Source organism: Theropithecus gelada, chromosome 2, assembly GCF_003255815.1.
Source record: "Theropithecus gelada isolate Dixy chromosome 2, Tgel_1.0, whole genome shotgun sequence".
In the NCBI taxonomy this organism is placed as follows: Eukaryota; Metazoa; Chordata; class Mammalia; order Primates; family Cercopithecidae; genus Theropithecus; species Theropithecus gelada.
Window position 1 is genome coordinate 101145890 of NC_037669.1, and position 22913 is coordinate 101168802.

Genomic DNA, 22913 nt, shown 5'->3' on the forward strand with positions numbered 1-22913 from the left:
GCTCACCCCTGTAATCCCAGTACTTTGGGAGGGGGAGGCTGGTGGATCACTTGAGGCCAGGAGTTTGAGACCAGCCTGGCCAACATGGTGAAATCCCATCTCTACTGAAAAAAATAGAAAACTTAGCCAGGAATGGTGGACTGCACCTGTAATCCCAGCTACTTGGGAGGCTGAGGCAGGAGAATTGCTTGAACCTGGGAGGTGGAAGCTCAGAGGCTGCAGTGAGCCAAGATCATGCCACTGCACTCCAGCCTGGGTGACAGAGCGAGACTCAATAAAAGAAAAAAAGAAAAGAAAAGAGGAAGAAAAGAAAAGGCATTTGACAAAATTTGACTGCTTAAGCTGTCAATAAACTAGGAATAGAAGGAAGGTACATCCTAACTAGGAATAGAAGGAAGGAACATCAATATACTAATAGCTGTATATGAAAAGCCCACAGCTAACTTCATACTCATAAGTGAAAAACTGAAAACTTTTCCTCTAAATTCAGTAACAAGGCAGGTACGCTCCCTCTCACCACTTCTATATTGAGTAGACATAGTACCGAAGTCCTAGCCAGAACAATTAGGCAAGAAAAAGAATAAAAGTTAATCAAATCAGAAAAGTAAAAGTGTCCCTATTTACAGATTCTTATATATAGAAAACTCTTAAAGACTCCATTTTAAAAACTGTTAGAACTAATGATAAAAACTCAGTAAAGTCGTGGGATACAAAATGAACATATGAAAATCAGTTGTGTTTCTATACTCTAACGATGAACTACCTGAAAAGGAAATTAGGAGATTAAGCCCCACTTGTTTACAGAGGCAACCCGCTTTCATCCCTTCCCTTACTCACTTCTCTACCCTCACTACATTCCTGGGATCCTCTCCCAGTTAAATCACTTGCACTCAAATGCTTGTCTCAGATTCCGCTCTTGGAAGAACCTAAATACAGACATTAAGGTACAGAGAGCTGAAAGACTCTCAGAGGTCAAATAAATAGTAAGAGACAGACTGGCAATTTGATCTGAGGCCATCTGACACCAGCTCCCACTCTCTCAAACACCATGCTCTGTTTCCTCTCACACGGTAGCCATGATATTGCCATGGCAGGAGGGTGGAGACTCTCCCCTCAACTCTGCTGACCCCAGAGCAAAAAAATCCCTTCTCTGGCTTCAGATGATTCTTCTCTGGTATCAAGAGGCTGAGCAGACCCCTCCCCTGCAGGCTTGGAACAGAGCCAGCCTGGCTGCCCAAGCTGTCCCCCTGGCACTAGTGCCTGCTTCCCAGCCAGCAGGAAGCCAGGACTGCCAGCCATTGCCAGGGTAGCCAGGAGTTGCACAGCTATTAAGTGTCACGGGTAGGATTCAGCCTCAAGCAGTCTGGCTCCTATCATTCTTGAATCCCATCTCTCCTGAAACTTGAAGTGAGTCAACTGCCAGCTACTTATCAGCTCCTTCATGATTTATGTGTGAATTTCTGCCCAAACCCAACTTCGATGGACCCCACTTGGATGGAGGGGCTGGTAGGAGACGATACCTTGGACCCTAAGAACCAGTAGGCTCCGAAAGAGAGGATTGCGATAGCTGGAAGGGAACCACCCTTCCCTCACACACCCTCCGCAAGCACCTCTCTGCCTGTTGACAAAGATCAGCTGCTCAACCTCAGTATATTTATTCATTTCCAGCCTCATTCCCAAAATGATTTGAGAGAGCTTAAAGAAATAGAGGCACAGTATCTCCACTGTTAAAGTAAGTTAAAACGGAGCTCAGACCTGAAGTATCCCTGAGCAGGTAAAACAAGTTATGTCTCGTAAGGGACATTAACCTTGCTTGATTTGTAGACATAATGCAAAACTGGAGCCCGCCTGCCCTTCCTTCCTTCCTTCCTTCCTTCCTTCCTTCTTTTCTTTTTTCTTTTCTTTTCTTTTTTTCTTTTTTTTCTTTTTTTTTTTTTTTTGAGACAGGATCTCACTTTGCCACCTAGCCTGGAATGCAGTGGCACAATCACGGCTCACTGCAGCCTCCACCTCTCTGGCTTAAGCGATTCTCCCACTTCAGACTCCCTAGTAACTGGGACAACAAGTGCACGCCACCACACTCAGCTAATATTTTCTTTTATTTTTTGTAGAGACGAGGTCTTGTTATGTTGCCCAAGCTGGTCTCCAGCTCCTGGGCTCAAGTGATCCTCCCACCTCAGCCTCCCAAAGTGCTCAGATAACAGGTGTGAGTCACCATGCCAGCCCTTGAGCTATTTCTTGTAAATGCTTCTATTAAAGATAAATAAAACTTAAGTGCAACTAATGAGAAGCAGCTAGCACAAATAATTATATAACCAGGGACTTTCCAATGGGATAGACCAAATAAGACAACTGTATAACTGTAATCAATCAAATATTATCTTTGCTTTATTTCTGTATCTGTCTTATAAAAAGCTCCCGCTTGTGTTCCCTCAGTAGAGCTCCCAAGCCACTTCTGGTTTGGGACTGCCTGGTTCAAAAATTGTTGTTTGCACACATAAACTCTTAAAAAATTTATTATGCCTCAGTTTACCTTCTTAATGCCACTAAAGATACTCCAGTAAATAATGCCTAGTTTACTACCTTGACAGCCTCATAATTAATACCATGATGATGTGATATCATTAGATCATTACACATAGAGTGACTAGCTTGTCCTGGCTTTGTTAGAACTCTTCCAGTTTTAAAACTGAAAGTCCCTTGTCTTGCAAAACTCCTCAGAGACAGACAACAAAAAGTTAATCACCCTCATTACAGAGAATTTGGACCATAAAGTCTACTTGCTAGTTTAAAAACTTAGCTCTGAGTTTCCTAGCAGCCAAGGCAAAGAGAAACACCATATGTTATAAAAATTGTTTATTTTATTGACAATTCTCCTTCCAGAAAAAAATTATTTACTTATTTATTTTAACATCTATAACAGCACTATCTGGTAGAACTTTCTGCAATAATGGAAACATTCTGCACTATTCAATATAATAGTTTCAGGTCGGGCACGGTGGCTCATGCCTATAATCCCAGCACTTTGGGAGGCCGAGGCAGGCAGAACAGCTGAGGTCAGGAGTCTGAGACCAGCGTGGGCAACATGATGAAACCCCAACTCTACTAAAAATACAAAAATTAGCTGGGCACAGTGGCACACACCTGTAATCCCAGCTACTCGGGTGGCTAAGGCAGGAGAATCACTTGAACCCGGGAGGCAGAAGGTGCAGTGAGCCAAGATCGCGCCACTGCACTCCAGCCTGGGCAACAGAGCGAAACTCCATCTCAAAAACAAACAAACAAACAAAATCAATATAATAGTTGCTAGCCACTTGTCTCTATGGAGCACTTCAAATATGGCTAGTGTAGTGAAATAACTGAGTTTTAATTTTATTTCATTTTAATGTACTTAAATTTAAATAGCCTCATTTGGCTAGTGGCGACTGTATTGGACAGCACAGCTGTACTAGATACAAAGAAACCAAGTGCTCAGGAAGAGCCTCTTTCCTAATACTGAGGCCTAAGGAATTTCTCCCATGGTTATCACAGGAGGTGAATACAAAAGTTAGTTCCACCTAGGGGCTTTTCTTTTTTGTGTTATATACAGTATAATAGCTGGCTCTTCTAAAGCATAGGCTATGTGCTAAGTGCTCTCAAGCCCTTTTTTTTTTTTTTTTTTGAGACAGAGTCTCGCTCTATCACCGAGGCTGGAGTACAGGGGTGCGATCCCAGCTCACTGCATCTTCTGCCTCCCAGGTTCAATTTTCCTGCCTCAGCCTCCCAAGTAGTTGGGATAACAGGCGTGTGCCACCATGCCCAGCTAATTTTGTATATTTTTAGTAGAGACAGGGTTTCACCATGTTGGTCAGGCTGGTCTTGAACTCCTGACCTCAAGTGATCCACCAGCCTCAGCCTGCCAAAGTGTGCTGAGATTACAGGTGTGAGCCACCGTGCCTGGCTGGAGGCACTCTTTTCATATAATAATTCCTTCAATTCTCAAAACTAACCTAGAAAGTAGGAACTTTCAGCATCCACAGGGAGAAAGCTCCTCCTGGGAGAAATTCCGAGAGACCTAAGGCTGCACCTTCCCTGAAACACTGGTACATTGGTCTCCCTGCCCTTCCTGGAGAGAGCCAGGAGCCTGCGGGACAGGTAGAGGGCTAGAAAAGAGCAGGGGAAGAGACAAGAGGGAGGGAGACCAGGAAGAGGGGTTCCCAGATGTCCTCACCCCCGTCCCAGCTGCCACTGCAGGACTGACGTTGACTACATGGAAAAAGTGAGCAATGTCTGGCATCATCCCCTGGTACCAGAGGGCATTTGGGGAGTCAGAAGGAAGACCTCATGTGCCAGGCCACAGAATGCACCTGCATACCCACAGGCATGGAGCCTGGGCCAGGCCCACCTAGGACAAAACACCTCTTTCAGGTTTTCTGTGGATGGTCCCCTGATATCCTTCACCACACTGGTCTGACTGCCAGGATCTCTTGGGCCTGCTGGGCCCCTCAGACCCTGGTAAGCAAAGGAGGAGGCAGGTGTGACCCCCCTCCCTGCTGCCACTCCATCTGTGCCTGGGAAGCTGATGACTCCAGGGTCAGAAATAACCCCACGGTCAGCTCCCTGCATGCCGCCCTTCCCCTCCCCTCCGTTCCCAGAAAGCCTGGGCCCTGAGTCAGAGGGAAGAGTCGAGAAGAGAGAAAGGACTCAGATAATCTGGGATGAAAACCACGGAGTCCTGCTGTGGAATTCATTCACTGGGAGGCCGAGGCAGGCAGATCACCTGAGGTCGGGAGTTCAAGACCAGCCTGGCCAACATGGTGAAACCCCATCTCTACTAAAAATACAAAAATTAACCGGGTGTGGTGGCGCAAAGGAGGAGCTGGACCTGGCCAATCTCGGCCCAGTGAAGAGCTGTGCCTCGTCATTCAGATGTCTTTCCCCCAAATCCAGCTTTATCAGGGCCGTGTTGACCTGTCCTGTGGGGCACGGGGAGGAATGGATAAGAAAGAAGGAACTCTTTAGTGCAGAAGGGAATGGGGAAGAAAAAGAGCTGAGCTTCACACTCAGAGGTATTCAGGCTCAGAACAGAGGAGGAGAGGCCCAGCCTGCCCTCAGGAGACCTCCAGTCTCCTGGCACAGTGGGTGGAGACACGTCAGGAAGAGTCAGAGGCAGGACCAGAGTAGAGTGATGGGGGCTCACAAGACGGGGGCAAGCTGTCCAAGGTGTCAGATGCCCCTTCTTATTCACTCTCTCAAAATAGTCTGGGACACCCCCAACCCCACAACCCAGCTGAGTCACTGACCCCAATCCCCAGATCAGACTTCGGATGAATGAAGCTTCTCCCCCTCTGTTTCCCCTCCCCAGCCCAAAGGACATGTAATTGATTCCCCAGGATGGAAGAGTGACTTCCACAAGACCTAAAAATAACCAAACCACTTAATACTCTGAACATAGCCTCTCCCGCCCGCCCCCACCACGGCCCACCCACTAGCCAGCAAGATAAAGGCAGCTGCTGGGGCTGGCAGGGGACAGAGACCCGGAGCCAGGGCAGCAAGAAGGTGTCTGTTGGAGCCAGCAGAACAGAACCAATTTGAACAAGAACCTCGAGAGGAACGACGAACCCTGAGACCACAGCTGCTACAGACCCCAAACACCCCATCAGCCAAGAGAGACCCTCGGTGAGTAACCTACCTCTCTGTCCTTCCACGGCAGGGCTGGCGTTCACAGCTGGGATCCCCTGCCCTCCTGGAATGGACGTATTAGGGGTGGCTCTGAGTGGGGGAAGGAGATTGAGGGGCATGCATGGGAGGAGGTGAGTGGAAGTCTCAGATATAAAGAACCCACAAAGGAGGTAAAGACAGTGTGAGCCCCATGGGAGCTCTCAGAGTGGCTGCCACAGGCCTGAAGCTAGCAGAAAGGACAGGGTCCTGCCAGGCTGGCATGATCCAGTAAGGCCTGGAGTTGTGATTTTTAAAATACAGGTATGGAATGCCTCAGGCTTCGGGGCTTCCTCCCAGGGAAGCCTCAGGCAGGCCCAGGGTCTGGAGGAAGGAGGAACAGAAGAGAGGCAGGAGCAGGGGCCGTAGGTAGGCCTGAGTGTGCATTGCTAGAACAAGCCCCATGCCTAGTTGCTGTGGATGACACTCTCGGCATATCTGGCCCAGGGATAGCTCCCAGGGGCTGGCCGGAGCCCAGCTCCCTACGTATCATAGCCTAAAATCTGGGGTGGAATTTGGACTCTGCCTATGGTCTTGCCCAGTGGGAAAGCCCCCACGGCAGATCTGGGGCGCTCAGGGGAGGGAGACCGGATGTGAATTTGCCCAGATGTAAAGACATATGGAGCCAGCTGGGCCGAGGAGGAGGTAACCTGAGGACAGCAGTGGGACCATCCTGAGACGGTGGCCCAGCCCTAGGAGACCAAGGTTTAGGACAATTCTTGGGGTCACCCCACCTAAGTCTGGTCCCAGTTATGAATTCTGTCCTGACTCTACACTTGCCCCAGGAGTCTCAAGCCAGGCAAGGATGGTGGTGGGAAGGCCAGGAGTCAGGAGGCATGCTTCAGGCTTTGCTACTGCCTTGCTGAGCCCCCTTGGACAGCTCCTTTCCCCTCTCTGGCCCTCTGTTTCCCTATTTGAACAATAAGGGGTTTAGATTGAGTGATCTCTGAGGGTCCTTAGGCCTGACATCCCTGGACTCCATGATAATAACTGCCTGTGGCCTTAGCAGAGATTCTGGAAATTCCTGGGGGTGGGGATGGGGTGAAGCTGATGGTCTGCCCATGCCATCTGCTCAGGTCACCCTGCTGGTGACAGGACGGAGGGGAGGTAGAGACAGGCACAGGTTTGCCTTGGGCAGGGGATCCTCGTTGGAGCTCAGAAATGAAAGAAAACCACGCAGAGCTTTGATGAGACTCAGGTTACAGGTTTCAGAGCTCACACTCCCCAAAGGTTCTGATGTCTTTGATGGACATGCCAGGGTGGGCATGGGGTCAGCAGGTCTCGGTTTCCTCTCTCCTCCTTCTGAGGTAGCCATAGGGAGGAAGTCCTGCCCCACTTGCTGCCAGTACTTCCCTCCAGCGCAGACTCCTTTGGCCAGGGAAGGTGTCCAGGTTCTAGCACCTGGTTGGACTGCAGCCCAGGGGCCTGACACCAGCCCAGGAGGCAGGATAGGGGAGCCCAGGGTAACGAAGGAGAGGAGGTGAGCCAGGGGCACTGAGGATCCCCACTGGCTGGGCCTCAGCCTCCCTCTGAGCCCAGGGCTGCTGTTCTGAGGCCAGAACCTCAGCTATATTTAGCACCCTGTGTGGTGCAGAGCAGTGGGTCAGGGGCAGCAGGAGGGGGCACATGCTTCCCATTCTTTCCCTACTGGCCTCTGGGGACTGTTAGTACACCTGTCACAAGACAGATAAGACATACATGGACAGAGACCAGAGAAGGGCTTGAGGGGTGGGAGGCCATTGAGGGGCGGGGGTGGAGCCGGGGAGAGGCTGAGCTGGGGTGGCCATGAGGCCTGCAGGGGTAGGGCTTAGCCTGAAGCCCCCCTGAGTCCGAGCCCCTGAAGCTGTGCTTGCTTGCTTAGAGAGCGGTCTCCAGGGGCAAGGGGCAGAGCTGTCTCTGCAGAAAGGACCCTGGTCCCATGGTCCTCTCCCTGGTAGGTGTCACCCTCATATCCTCCGAGGGGTGCCTGCTGGGGAATAGATTGGTCCTATGGCCAATAAAAAAGCTTTACACCTCCTACCCTCTTATGTCTTGGGCCCATGCCCTAAATGGAGTCTAGGGACCCCAAGCCAGCACTGCCTTCCACTTATTCACCAAGATCTAACTCTGGGCCTAAGTTCCCTCGTCTTTATTTATAAATGGTCGTGCTAAAAGACCTTTGAGATCCCCCTAGCTCAGACATTCTCAGTCTTGGAGTATAGTGCAGAAAACCCTGACCAGAGATTCAGAATTTGGATCTGGCCTAACCACGAGATATCTGATGAGCAGCTTCCCAGCCCTGATCCTCAACTGCTTCCACTCTAGCATGGGCTGTTGGCCTCCGCTTGCCTCCTTGGGCCTGGGAAAGGTTGGAGTGCGTTGACAGCCAAGAGATAAAAGTTAGGCAGCACTCCAGGTCAACATGGCAAGTCTGCCCTCTGGTGTTCTGCAAAGGAATCTCGTCTCCATGGGAAATCAGTCACCAGGTTAGAGACCTGTCCCTCCAAGGCTGGGACTCCAAAAGTCAGGATTCCCCCAGGCCACTCTCCTGGGAGTCTTCTAGGGCAACACTGATTTTTAACAAAGGAAGGCGAGGATGGGGCCTGTCCAGTTTGCCCACTGGGGGTTTAGGCATCCCTTATGGAGCTAAAGGAAAGAGTGTCATGTCCAGTTGTCCCATGGTTGCTCCCTAGCAACCCAGGAGATGTAGGGAAAGCAGGAACCCACTGTGATTAATGGGTCCATATGTCCTAAGTTCAAGACCTGTTGCCCACAACAGGCAGCAAAGTGAAACCCAGGCCAGGCACATAAAGAGAGGCAAGGAGTCTCTAAGTGTAAGTCACCGAGAGCTACTCTGACCCTGAGCCCTGTTTACTGCCATTTCTCCCAGCATCCAGCCTCTACCCTGCTGAACATCTAGATCTAAGGTCCCCCATCCCATCCTCATCTCTGCCCCTTCTTCTCAGAAGGATGGCCGACGCCCAGACACAGGTGGCCCCCACACCAACCATGAGGATGGCAACTGCAGAGGACCTGCCCCTCCCTCCACCCCCAGCCCTGGATGACCTGCCACTGCCACCACCCAAGGAGTCCTTCTCCAAGTTCCACCAGCAGCGGCAAGCTAGTGAACTCCGCCGCCTCTACAGGCACATCCACCCTGAGCTCCGCAAGAATCTGGCCGAGGCTGTGGCCGAGGATCTGGCCGAGGTCCTGGGCTCTGAGGAACCCACTGAGGGTGACGTTCAGTGCATGCGATGGATCTTTGAGAACTGGCGACTGGATGCCATTGGAGATCACGAGAGGCCAGCTGCCAAGGAGCCTGTGCCGGGTGGTGACGTCCAGGCCACCTCCCGCAAGTTTGAGGAAGGCTCCTTTGCCAACAGCACAGACCAGGAGCCAACCAGGCCCCAGCCAAGTGGAGGGGACGTTCGTGCAGCCCGCTGGCTATTTGAGACAAAGCCACTGGATGAGCTGACAGGGCAGGCCAAGGAACTGGAGGCCACTGTGAGGGAACCTGCAGCCAGCGGAGATGTGCAGGGTACCAGGATGCTCTTTGAGACACGGCCGCTGGACCGCCTGGGCTCCCGCCCCTCCCTGCAGGAGCAGAGCCCCTTGGAACTGCGCTCAGAGATCCAGGAGCTGAAGGGTGATGTGAAAAAGACAGTGAAGCTCTTCCAAACGGAGCCCCTGTGTGCCATCCAGGATGCAGAGGGTGCCATCCATGAGGTCAAGGCCGCATGCCGGGAGGAGATCCAAAGCAACGCGGTGAGGTCTGCCCGCTGGCTCTTTGAGACCCGGCCTCTGGACGCCATCAACCAGGACCCCAGCCAGGTGCGGGTGATCCGGGGGATTTCCCTGGAGGAGGGGTCCCGGCCCGATGTCAGTGCAACTCGCTGGATCTTTGAGACACAGCCCCTGGATGCCATCCGGGAGATCTTAGTAGATGAAAAGGACTTCCAGCCATCCCCAGACCTTATCCCACCTGGTCCAGATGTTCAGCAGCAGCGGCATCTGTTTGAGACCCGAGCGCTGGACACTCTGAAGGGGGATGAGGAGGCTGGAGCAGAGGCCCCACCCAAAGAGGAAGTGGTCCCTGGTGATGTCCGCTCCACCCTGTGGCTATTTGAAACAAAGCCCCTGGATGCTTTCAGAGACAAGGTCCAAGTGGGTCACCTACAGCGAGTGGATCCCCAGGACGGTGAGGGGCATCTATCCAGTGACAACTCCTCAGCACTGCCCTTCTCTCAGAGTGCCCCCCAGAGGGATGGGCTAAAGGGGGACGTGAAGACTTTTAAGAACCTTTTTGAGACCCTTCCCTTGGACAGCATTGGACAGGGTGAGGTTCTGGCCCATGGGAGTCCAAGCAGAGAAGAAGGAACTGATTCTGCTGGGCAGACCCAGGGCATAGGGTCCCCAGTGTATGCCATGCAGGACAGCAAGGGCCGCCTCCATGCCCTGACCTCTGTTAGCAGAGAGCAGATAGTCGGAGGTGATGTCCAAGGCTACAGGTGGATGTTTGAGACACAGCCCCTAGCCCAGCTCGGCCGAAGCCCCAGTACCATCGACGTGGTGCGGGGCATCACCCGGCAGGAAGTGGTGGCTGGGGATGTTGGCACTGCTCGGTGGCTTTTTGAGACCCAGCCCCTGGAGATGATCCACCAACGGGAGCAGCAGGAACGACAGAAAGAAGAGGGGAAGAATCAGGGAGACCCCCAGCCTGCGGCACCCTCCAAAGGCGATGTGCAGACCATCCGGTGGTTGTTCGAGACTTGCCCAATGAGTGAGTTGGCCGAAAAGCAGGGGTCAGAGGTCACAGATCCCACAGCCAAGGCTGAGGCACAGTCCTGCACCTGGATGTTCAAGCCCCAACCCGTGGACAGGCCAGTGGGCTCCAGGGAGCAGCACCTGCAGGTTAGCCAGGTCCCGGCTGGGGAAAGACAGACAGACAGACATGTCTTTGAGACCGAGCCTCTTCAGGCCTCAGGTCGTCCCTGCGGAAGAGGGCCTGTGAGATACTGCAGCCGTGTGGAGATCCCTTCAGGGCAGGTGTCTCGTCAGAAGGAGGTTTTCCAGGCCCTGGAGGCAGGCAAGAAGGAAGAACAGCAGTCCCGGGTAATCGCTGGGTCCATCCCTGCGGGTTCTGTCCACAAGTTCACTTGGCTTTTTGAGAACTGCCCCATGGGCTCCCTGGCAGCTGAGAGCATCCGAGGGGGCAACCTCCTGGAAGAGCAGCCCATGAGCCCCTCAGGCAACAGGATGCAAGAGAGCCAGGAGACTGCAGCTGAGGGGACCCTGCGGACTCTGCATGCCACACCTGGCATCCTGCACCATGGAGGCATCCTCATGGAGGCCCGAGGGCCAGGGGAGCTCTGTCTTGCCAAGTATGTGCTCTCGGGCACAGGGCAGGGACTCCCCTATATACGAAAGGAGGAGCTGGTGTCAGGTGAACTTCCCAGGATCATCCGCCAAGTCCTGCGCCGGCCAGATGTGGACCAGCAGGGGCTGCTGGTGCAGGAAGACCCAACTGGCCAGCTACAACTCAAGCCGCTGAGGCTGCCAACTCCAGGCAGCAGTGGGAGTATTGAAGACATGGACCCCGAGCTCCAGCAGCTGCTGGCTTGTGGTCTCAGGGCCTCGGTGGCAAGAACTGGGCTGGTGATGCAGGAGACAGAGCAGGGCCTGGTCGCACTGACTGCCTATTCTCTGCAGCCTCGGCTAACTAGCAAGGCCTCCGAGAGGAGCAGCGTGCAGCTGTTGGCCAGCTGCATAGACAAAGGAGACCTGAGTGGCCTGCACAGTCTGCGGTGGGAGCCCCCGGCTGACCCGAGTCCAGTGCCAGCCAGCGAGGGGGGCCAGAGCCTGCCCCCAGCTGAGAGCATCATCCATGTTCCCCCACTGGACCCCAGCATGGGGATGGGGCATCTGAGAGCCTCAGGGCAAGCTATCCCTTGCCCTCCTCAGTCCATTGGAAAGGCAGTCCCTCTGGCTGGGGAAGCTGCAGCACCAGCCCAGTTGCAAAACACAGAAAAGCAGGAAGACAGTCACTCTGGACAGAAAGGGGTGGCAGTCTTGGGAAAGTCAGAAGGAGCCACTACTACCTCTCCGGGGCCTGGGGCCCCAGACCTCCTGGCCGCCATGCAGAGTCTGCGTATGGCAACAGCTGAAGCCCAGAGCCTGCACCAGCAAGTTCTGAATAAGCACAAGCAGGGCCCCACCCCCGCAGCCACTTCCAACCCCATCCAGGATGGTCTTCGGAAAGCTGGGGCTACCCAAAGCAACATCAGGCCTGGGGGTGGAATTGATCCCCGGATCCCAGCAGCCCCCAGAAAGGTCAGTGGGGAAGAGCAAGCACTACCCAGAGGGCTGCCTGGGGGGTGGGTGACAATTCAGGACGGCATCTACACCGCTCATCCCGTGAGGACCTTTGACCCACCAGGGGGTGTCCAGCCTTCTGAGAGGGAACCCCAGTCAAGGCACAGGGAGACTGCCCTCTCAGTCCAGGCTCCCCGCCCACTCCAGGGAGGCCCAGGTCAGAGTACTGGGCCAGGGCGGGAGGAGCCTGGGGGCCGCGCACAGATGGCCTGGGGGCCTCCAGGGAAGTTGATGGCAGAAGTCTGCCCAGGGGACCTCCAAGCTGCAGAGACCACCCTGAAGACTGCCCCTCTAGGCAGCCACAATCTGGCCTCTGGGCCCCAAGCCGCAGGTGCCAGCCCGCACCCCCATAATGCCTTTGTTCCTCCTCCTCCTACTCTCCCAGCTGCTGTGACAGGACCTGACTTTCCAGCCGGAGCCCGCCGTGACGAGGACTCCATCCAGCAGGCCTCTGAGCCCCTGAAGGACCCCCTTCTTCACCCCCACAGCAGCCCTGCTGGCCAGAAAACCCCTGGAGGGTCACAGACAAAGACCTCAAAACTGGAGCCCACCATGCCCCCAAAGAAGAAGCCGCAGCTGCCCCCTAAACCTGCACACCTAACCCAGAGCCACCCTCCTCAGAGGCTGCCCAAGCCCTTGCCTGTATCTCCCAGCTTTTCCTCAGAGGTGGGGCAAAGGGAACACCAACGAGGTGAGACAGATGCAGCCATCCCTCAGCCAGTCAAGGTTCCCACCACTGTAGGCCAGGGCCACATACCTCTGGCCAGATGCCCCAGTGGACATAGCCAGCCCAGTCCCCAACATGGCTTCAGCACCACGGCACCCAGGCCCACCAACAATCAGGCTACAGGCAGCAATGCCCAGAGCTCTGAGCCCCCCGAGCTCAATGCCCTCAACCGTGATCCCACCTCACTGCAGTGGGGCCCCAGTACCTCAGGAGAGCAGCCCATGGAAGGTTCCCACCAAAGGGCCCCTGAGAGCCCTGAGAGTCTGCAAAGAAACCAGAAAGAGCTCCAGGGCCTCCTGAACCAGGTGCAAGCCCTTGAGAAGGAGGCCGCAAGCAGTGTGGATGTGCAGGCCCTGCGGAGGCTGTTTGAGGCTGTGCCCCAGCTGGGAAGGGCTGCTCCTCAGGCTCCTGCTGCCCACCAAAAACCTGAGGCCTCAGTGGAGCAGGCATTTGGGGAACTGACACGGGTCAGCACGGAGGTCGCTCGACTGAAGGAACAGACCTTGGCAAGGCTGCTGGACATTGAAGAGGCTGTGCACAAGGCACTCAGCTCCATGTCTAGCCTCCAGCCTGAGGCCAGCGCCAGCGGCCACTTCCAGGGACCTCCAAAAGACCACAGTGCCCACAAGATCAGAGTCACAGTCAGCAGTAGTGCCAGGCCCAGTGGCTCAGGCCAGGAGGTCGGGGGTCAAACTGCAGTCGAGAACCAAACCAAGGCTGGATGCCACACTGAGGCCCAGAGTCAAGTCAAGATCAGAAATCACACAGAGGCCAGAGGTCACGCAGCCTCAACTGCCCCTTCCACCAGGAGGCAGGAGACATCAAGAGAAGATTTGTGCCTCCCTCGGGTCTTACCTTCCAGTCGAGATTCGCCCTCCTCCCCAACATTTATCTCCATCCAGTCAGCCACAAGGAAGCCTCTAGAGACTTCTAGCTTTAAGGGTAACCCTGATATCTCAGTGAAAAGCACACAAGCGGCTCAGGACATAGGCCAGGCCCTGCTCCACCAGAAAGGTGTCCAAGACAAGGCTGGGAAGAAGGACATCACCCAGTGCTCTGTGCAACCTGAGCCTGCCCCTCCCTCAGCAAGTCCCCTGCCCAGAGGGCGGCAAAAGAGTGTTCTGGAGCTACAGACTGGGCCAGGGAGCTCACAGCACTATGGAGCCATGAGAACCGTGACTGAGCAGTATGAGGAGGTGGACCAGTTTGGGAACACAGTCCTCATGTCTTCCACCACAGTCACCGAGCAGGCAGAGCCACCCAGGAGCCCAGGCTCCCACCTCGGGCTCCACGCCTCCCCCTTGCTGAGGCAGTTCCTGCACAGCCCAGCTGGGTTCAGCAGTGACCTGACAGAAGCTGAGATGGTGCAGGTGTCCTGCAGCTACTCCCAGCCAGCTACCCAGTGAGGCCCACCGCCTCCCACCACACCTGCCACCTGTTCCTGGCCTCCACTGCCCCAGGACTGAGGTGGGTGCCTGCCTCCTGCACACTGGAGCAAGGACCAAGAGGAAAGGGCATCTTCAGAGGATTACTGTGGGCCATTTCCCTTTCATCACTTCTTTCAGTAGGCCCAGTTCTTCCCAATGGAAAAAGAAAGGTCTGGAAGAGGCCCACTGAGTAGCACAGGCGTGGGGGTAGGACGGGGGCTCCCAGCTACGTCCTTGTGGAGGATGTAATATGTACAGACACACACATGTTTCTCACACAGGCCTGGCCCATGCATGGACATGTGTGAATCTGCACACCACTGCCTGAGTTGGAGTCCCCCAGAGTGTCCCTCCACCCAGAGTTTTAATTTTTTTTTTTATTAGTCTGAATGCTCCCAGCCATCTGCTCCTTAATCTCTGGAGAGGAACAGAGCCAACTGGACACAGCGTTGGTCTCTGTTTGGAATCACTGTGAGGTCTCCAGAAGGACCTGGCCGCCAGCCCCTTCATCACCATCTCCATCATTCAGCTGGTCATCTGGTGGTCCAAAGGTCACACAAAGAGTCAGCAATCAGCATATCCCTAGAAGCCAAATGCACTGCCTTTCTCTGTCCCCCACTCTGCACCCCAAATGGGAAGCATACGGTCTGAATAAATCCAAGTTTTATTCTCTATTCTGTGCATGTCTGACTGTGTGTACATCTGTTCCAGTCTGTGTTCCCACTGCAGGGGGAGAAAACAGCCACAACCTCCAGGTGCCTCGTCTTCCTAGCAACAGTAGTGTGGGAAGGCTCTAAAAGCCACCCCTTCTCCTCCATCTTGGCTGGCAACCAGAAATGCCCTGCCCACACTTCTAGTCTCCTTGCCCCTATCCCCATTACACACACACACACACACACACACACACACACACACACAGTGCTGCCCTCTCTATCTCGATCTCCCCTCCTGGATGTTCTTGAACACCATCCTGGAGGGGTTCTTAGAATCCTGCCCCAGAGTTGGAGAGCAGCCCATTCAGGCCTGGGAAGCGGGAGGAACTCATGCCAGGAGAATTCCTCTGCCCAAGATGTCTGGGTCACTTCTGCCTGTTCAGCCCAGGTGTCGTGTGCCAAGCAGGGGTTCCTGGGAAATGGAGTGCACAGATCCTGGCCTAGAAAGTCAGGATGTTTTGGTGAAGGGCCCTTTTCAAGTTGTCTTTCAAAAATCACTAAGCATCTTCTGTGTTCCAGGCCTGTTCTAGGCAATGGGGATACAGAGGTGAGGTCCAATGGGGTCCCGCTTTCAGGGAACTTTTTAGAATGAGGAGACAGAGACAATATATAAGAAAAATTAGATCAGGAATAGGGTGATGCATCTGACTAGGCCACTCTCCCATTTTGGGATAAAAGTCTTAAAATATGGTCATGCAACAATGGCAGGTGATTGCCTTAGACTGTGGCATGGCCAAGGCAGGGCTCTCTAAGGAAAAAACACCTCAGCTGAGATCTAAATGACAAAGAGCAACTATGTGCAAATCGGGGGAGGAAGCATGCTAGGTAGAGGGAACAGCACTTGCAAAGACCCCGAGGTGGAATAAAGTTAGTTCCTGGATTTCCTGGATACCCAGGCGTTTGAAACTAGGTTTGCCTTACACCAAGTTTATGTGGAAAGTTACTCACACTTTGCTTCAATGGAAGAGACAGGCCCTATCCTACCCCTAACCCAGGGCCTAACCCTCCACAACCCTCACAGGCCCCTCATTGCCTGCTCAGCCAATATGCGTAGGGTTCTCCTGGGACAACACAGCTCTGATCTGGAAGGAGCCTGTGCCCTGTGGGAGACTGTGCTGTGTCGAGAATAATCAAGGTACCAAATCCACCTGCTTGGGCCTGGTACACAAATCTTGTTGATCCCCTGCCTTCTGCGGGATCTCACTTGATTACAGGGCCCAGCAGCCTATATAGGCAATGACCTTGAGCAGTCGGATAAATAACTCCCACATGCTTAGCGTTCCAATAATGGAACGCTAGAAAGTATAAAGAGCTTGAAGCTATGCCTGGCATCTGGAACTCAAAGACATTCACTTTAAGTATTATCGTAATTTAAAAAAAAATACATATCTTCTTTCTTACCTCCAGGGGTATCCCTGTCTCGTTCATCTTGGTACCTCTTTACCACAGGTGCCTAGAAGGCACTCCATAAATGTCAAATAAATGAATGCATAAATGAATGAAATGATTGAGGAAATCTGCCGATTCATCCAAGTAACTTTTATTGAGCACCTCATTCATGCCAGGCTCTGTTCAGGGTGCTGACAACAGAGATGAACAAGGCAGAATTTCTGCCTCAGCTTATGGAACTTCGGTTTCAAGAGGGAAGACAATATAGGTAGAAGCAGACAAGATAATTTTAGAGGGGAGAAATACTGTGAAGGAAATAAAACACAAAGTCCAAGAGGGAAATGTTGGCAGTTCCTTCAACTTGGGTGGTCAGGGAAGGCGTCTCAGCAGAGGTGACCCGAATGACAGAAGACTCAGTCCAGTTGGTTGGAGATGGCGGCCTGAGGGGAAGAGTGGGGAGAGGTGGCTGGGCCTGTGGTGCGCGCCGGCGGCGGCGTGCACAGAGAGAAGCGGCTTTTCGGCGAGGCCACTCCGGGCGCCCTGCACACCTGCGGCCACGCGTGCCGCCGAGGAAGGGAGGGGGCGGGCGGGGCTGAAGGCGCACCCCGCGGGAGGCGGAGCGCGTGGCGCCAAGACCCCGCCCCCGGAGCCCGCAGGGCGTGTTCCCACCGGCCGTCGCCGAGGCGACGATGAGAGCTAAGGGGCCGCCGAGTTCAGAACGTTCGGGCGGCGGCGGCTGTTGCTGGGAGACGTCCGGCAGGAGCGCAGCCAGGGACTGGCTCTGCACTGCGGACGACGGACGCCAGGACGCGCCATCCTGGCCAGCCCTCTCGCTGAGGCTCCCTTCGGACTCCAGACGGATAGCGGGTTCCCGTCCTCACCCATGTCTAGATCCTGCTCGAGACCTGCAGGACTGGGCGCCTCCTCCCTCGCTGGTACTCTCTGTCATTGCCTCTGTGTCCGGAATTTGTCCACCAGTCCCCATCTTCACTGCCATCACCATGTCTCAAGCCATCGTGCATCCTCCCTTCCCTGGGGGATGAGGCACTGCCACAGCCTCCCCAGTGATCCTCCTCCCTTTGCCCTGTGTGTCCTTACACTCTGTCCTCCACCAGGCAGCTGGAACTCTTATTAATAAGAGTTTACCAGATCCAGGCACTCCTGCATAATACCCTCCACCGGCTCCCCAGCTCACTCAGTCTTAAACCCAAACTCCTCTCAGTGACCTGTAGGACCAGAATGACTTGCCTCTCTGCCTTCCTTTCCAACTTCGTTGGCCCCACTCTCCTCCTCACCCACATCACCCTAGTCACACTGTCTTTCTTGCCCTTCTCAGAACATACCAAGCTGATTCCTGCCTCCAGACCTTTGTACTTAATGAACCCTCTGGCTGAAAGTCTCTTCTCCCAGATGGTTAGTGGTTGAGCTCCTTCTCACTCAGGTCTCAGTTCCAATGTCTCTCCAGAAAGACCTTTCTTGATCAGTCCTCCCCGCTTCCCCCATCTAAAGAGGCCCTTGTTTTCACGCTGCTTTATGTTTTCCCATATTTTCCTCTCACAATATGAAATTATCTTGCTCACTTATTCCCTTGTTTCTTAGTGTTCTAGATATTATTTCTGCATAGCAAACCACCCCAAACAGGAATTTGGGACACAGCACAGTTGGCATGGCTTGTTTCTGTGCCACAATGTTTGGGACGTCAGCAGGGATGTCAGCCAGAACACACACGTGTGGCCTCTCCATGTGGCCTGGGCTTCCCCACAACATGGCAATCTCTGGGTTGTCGAACTTCCTAAGTTGTAGTTCAGGGCTCCAAAGACATGTCCCATCTAACAAGGCAGAAGCTGTATCGCCTCTTATGACCTAGTCTCAGAAGTCATGAAAAATCACATCTGTACATCCCGTTGGTTACAAGTGAGTCACAAGTCTGCCCAGATTGAAAGGAAGGGGGTATTAGACATCACCTTTTGGTAGGCGAGAGGCAAAATTCTAGCACATGCATACGTCTTTGGAAAGTGACATCTCCACAGTCAGTCTTCCCCCCACTGAAGTAGCATTTCCATGAAGAACCACATCTCATTTGATTTTTATTGCATCCCCAGTGCTAGAATGGTGCCAGAACACATAGTAAGTGCTAAATTCATGTTTTAGAGTGAATACATGAAGGATTATCTTTCAAGAGGTCATTCAAGCCCAGCTCTTCTCCCTGCAAGTGTATTTCCTGTCCCAGCCCTTGATTTTGGCCTGATCTGCTCTGGAGAAAGCCCAGTGTTCATATTTGAGGGTGGGAGTCAAGACTATTATGGGGGTGGAGATGTGCACATAAAAACAGTTATTGGGGATTAAGAAGTAGGTAGCCAATGAGTTTCTGGGACAGTTTTCTACTGAAAGGGTATTGAAAACTTAGTCTGCTTTTCCCCATTCTTTATCCTGGAAATGTCCAAGTGAGGTGGTTTTGTCCTCCAGGCCATAGGGAGCAGGAAAGTGGCCCAGCAAGAATGGAGCTTTGGGGAGGCAGCTCAGGCAGCAGGGGTGGGGTTAGAATGCCTGTTAAGAACAATCGCAGGATCTGGACAAGAGGTGGCCCTGAAGCTGCCCACAAGCCTGTGAAGTTACTGGAAGTCTCCTTGCTTTGTTATTTGTGAAAGACCTTCCATTTGATCTTCCCAAAGTCCTGGAGCACATACAGCTTCTCCTCCTGTCTTCCTGTTTTCCAAGAGGGCTGGCAGCATCTGCCATTCACCGAAGCCAGAGAAGATAGCCCAGGCTTCTCCCTGCATTACCGCCTCATATCAGTGGGCTTTGGCTTCCCAAGTACGTCTTCCCCTTGCCCCCTGCTTCATTTCTACGTTGATCTGTGAGCTCCAACATCCAACTGTACCGCAGCAACAGCCTCCTCATTTCTCTCCCCACCACCAGTGCCACCCCCAAACCATCAGTCCTCCAAGCCAGCCTTGCAGCAGCTTCTCACCACCTCTGTCACCTTAAAATCCACGCTTCTTAGGTCATTCAAGGCCCTTCCTGTGCAGCTGTTACTGTGTTTATGGCCTCCTCCGGGAGGGGAGAATTCTATCTTCTAGATCCTTTCATGTTCTTTCCAGGCTGTGTCACATCGCCCTGATTTTACCCAGGGCCAACTCACCCATCCGGCACAGGGGGCAACAGTGCCTAGGGTCCACAATACTTTTAGAAACTCATGACAATGTTTTAACTTATTTTACTATCAGAAGGGAAAAACAAACTTTCAGGCCGAAGACATTGTTTGAACATATAACATTAACCTATTCGGCTTTATACCACCACAGTCGTAAAATATACTTAAAAATTTTTTTTTATGGAAAAGGAGCCCATTAAGGCAAAAGTACTTAGGGTCCACAAAAATCATAATGGGGCTCTGGTTTTGGTTATGCTGTCCCTCCCCGCAACCTGTGGCAGAGCTGCCTAGTTAGATGCCCAGCTAACTTCCGAAGAAAACTCTAGCAGAGGCTCTGCTTGGGAACCCTCAGGAACCACTCCCTGGTCCCAAATCACGCGCTATGAGGACTGAGGTCCGCGCCCCAACCCCCACCTGCGTCCCGGAAGGCAGGCGCGCGGGTGCCCTGCTGCGGGCCAAGGGGGCGGTACTCGGATTTCGCTGGCTGCAGCTGGCCCGCCCGCCTGCCAGCTCCACCCGACCTAATCGGAAGGAGGAAGCGGGCCCTGAGCTGTTCTCTCTCTTCTTCCTCAAAAGCTCCGCCCATCACCCCCTCCCCACCCACTCCCCCCACCCCCCCGCCGCGTTACGTTTCTTACGAAAAAGTGCTGCTGAGAATTCCCAGAAAGTCCCGGATATGAAGTCACTCGCGTGAGGTCACCAAGCCTGGTTCCAAGAATCAGAAGCTTGTGGGGGAGAAAGGAAAGCGCAGAAAAAGAAGGAGCAGCGCTCGGAGTCGTGGCCGCGGCCAGGGTTGAGGGGCCGGCCAGCTCGGCAGGGTCCCAGGCGTCTCCAATCAGGCCTTGGCCGGTGTGATCCCTGGAAAAGTTCCAAAGGAAACTAGGCTTCACTACCATATTAGAGAAATGCCGACTGAACACAGAAATACCGATCCCTATTGACCAAGATCAAAAAGTCTGATACTGCATGGTGTTGGAGCAGATGGGGAAACAGCAGTGTTTATCCACTGTTGTCAGGGAGAGAGAACTGGCTGGGTCTGCCAGTTTGGAGAACAACTTGGAAATATGATCAGAATTTTAAATGAGCATACCTTTTGACCTAACAATCACACATCTAGGGACTTATCCTACTGAGAAATACAAGGATAAATGCTTGTGCTATGTTAGCAGCACATCGTTTCAGCTGCATAGTTTGAAATACTGAAGGTCAGAACCCACCTAGATGTCCATCATAGGAAATTAATCTAAAAAATGCCGTGGAATACTATGTGCTGTGAACAAGAATGAGGCAGCTGTTTATGAGCCAGCTCTGTGTTCCCCATTATGGTCTCTCTCTGTGTGTGTGTGTGTGTGTGTGTGTGTGTGTGTGTGTGTGTGTGTCAGAGTGTTGTTCTGCCGCCTGGGCAGGAGTGAAGTGGTGCAATCACAGCTCACTGCACCCTTGACCTCCTGGGCTTAAGTGATCCTCCCACCTCAACCTTCAAAGTAGCTGGGACCACAGGTGCACGCCACCATGCCTAGATAATATTTTTCAATTTTTTGTAGAGATGGGGGTCTCACTATGTTGCCCAAGCAGGTCTTGAACTCCTGGGCTCAAGAGATCCACCCCCCTCAGCCTCCCAAAGTGCTGGGATTACAGGTGTGAGTCACCACACCTGGCCTGGTCATTTCTTAAAGGTATATATTCATTCAACAGACATGTATTGAGCACCTACAAAGTGCATGGCACATTGCAGATACTGGAAATAAAACAGAGAACAAAACAGCTTATGGGGATGGGGGAAAACAAGTAAAATGCATCAAGTCGTGATAAGTGCTATGGAGGAGACTCAGTCAGAGCAAGGGGTACAGAAAATGTCAGGGTTGTGCCATGTTAGAGTGGGTGGTCAGGGAAGGCCCCTGGGACAAGTTGATTTCAGAGCAGAGACCAGAATGATGGGAGAGAACGTCACCTCTCCGCCCGGTGTAGGGCCTAGCCTGTGCACAAGACTTTACTTGGACACGAAGACCAGCCAGGAGGCCAGCGAAGCTGAAGAGGAGCGGGCAGGGTCACAGTGGTGGGAGGAACGGTCTTGAAGGAGGGGACGAGGAAGATCAGATAGGACTTCCTGGGCTTTTGTGAGGATTTTGGCTTTCATAGCCATTGGAGGTTCTTGCACAAAGAGGTGACGTGACTCGACTTAGGTTTTAAAGGATCCCTCTGGCTGCTGAGGGGAGACTACTACAGAGGGGCAAGGGTAGAATCCGGGAGCCCAGGAAGGAGGCTGCTGCAACCATGGGAGATACAGCGGGGCTGGAGCAGGGTGGTAGGAGATGTCACCCAATGATCTGCTTCTGGGTGAATTCTGATAGTAGAGCTGATAGGGTTTGCTGATAGCCCCAGATCTAAGTATGAGAGAAAGAGGTGTGTGTAACTATAAGTATGGAGTTATCTTTCATCAGGAGAGGGAAGCTGGTGGGAGGAGCAAGATTTTGGGGAACCGAGGTGAAGAATCAGTCTGAACTGCTCACATGGATTGGGAATTCCGGTGTAATGGAAACATGAGAGCTGTTTGGAATTTGTAGCAGAGAGGGTCCCAGGGAGAGACAGCTGGCACCCTGGAATTGAGAACTTTGAGGAGGGTTTAATAAAAGGAGCCTTTAGAAAAGAGTAGCAGGATGTAGAGAAACCAGGAGGGTGGTGTAGGCCCCCAGGGCTAGTAAGAGTGGGTCCTTAACCATCCATAGTTCTGAAGGAGTGAGAAGAGGGAGTTGCTGGAACCTGGGGACAAAGATAACTGAAAGATAGCTGAGTGGAGAAGACAACATCCAAATTCATGTGATTTCATCGAAGGAAGGGAATTTATCTTTTTTTTTTTTTTTGAGATGGAGTCTTGCTCTGTCGCCCAGGCTGGGGTGTGGTGGCACAATCTCAGCTCACTGCAACCTCTGCCTCCCAGGTTCAAGTGATTCTCCTGCCTCAGCCTCCCGAGTAGCTGGGATTACAGGTGTGCACCACCACACCTGGCTAATTTTTGTATTTTTAGTAGAGACAGCAAGCCAGTCTTGAACTCCTGACCTCAGGTGATCCACCCGCCTTGGCCTCCCAAAGTGCTGGGATTACAGGTGTGAGCCACCACACCAGCCTGGGATTTATCTTTTAGTAGACAAGTTTGTATGTTGCCAACTGACAGGAGCTGAGGCCTTTGGTGGAAAAATGCAGCCACTCCATGGCAACCCTACAGGGAGAACAAATACCCTGACCTCACTCTCCACCCCACCTCCAAAGGCCGTGGGAAGCCAGAGGGCAAGGGAGCCCATGGATGCAGCACATACGGGTCAGTCCCCAGCCCAGAGCAGGGAGTAAAAGGATTGCAAGTGGGTCTGGAGTGGCGCATGGAGGCCAGGGACGCAGTAGCCAGCAGTGAAGGTGATCCGTAAAGCCATAAGGCTGGAGAAGGGATCTCTTAGGAAGTG

General features: G+C 53.1%; 1 protein-coding gene across 4 annotated transcripts; it reads left to right on the forward strand.

Moving 5' to 3' along the window:
* The first annotated feature begins 5507 nt into the window (after positions 1-5507).
* Positions 5508-14881, forward strand: XIRP1 (xin actin binding repeat containing 1). 4 transcript variants are annotated; one of them, XM_025376372.1, is made up of 3 exons: positions 5508-5658; positions 8567-12006; positions 12434-14881. In XM_025376372.1, exons 2-3 carry the CDS (start codon positions 8647-8649, stop codon positions 12440-12442), a joined length of 3369 nt encoding a protein of 1122 aa, XP_025232157.1. In that variant the 5' UTR covers positions 5508-5658; positions 8567-8646; the 3' UTR covers positions 12443-14881. The 4 variants fall into 4 exon arrangements, with proteins under 4 accessions (XP_025232157.1, XP_025232156.1, XP_025232158.1 ...); XM_025376371.1 differs by having other exon boundaries at positions 8567-14876; XM_025376373.1 differs by lacking the exon at positions 8567-12006 and having other exon boundaries at positions 12434-14876.
* The last annotated feature ends 8032 nt before the right edge of the window (positions 14882-22913 follow it).

Bases quoted from the DNA above. Each gene is read 5' to 3' on its own strand.
- XIRP1 (XM_025376371.1), top strand. From the start codon at position 8,647: ATGGCCGACGCCCAGACACAGGTGGCCCCCACACCAACCATGAGGATG.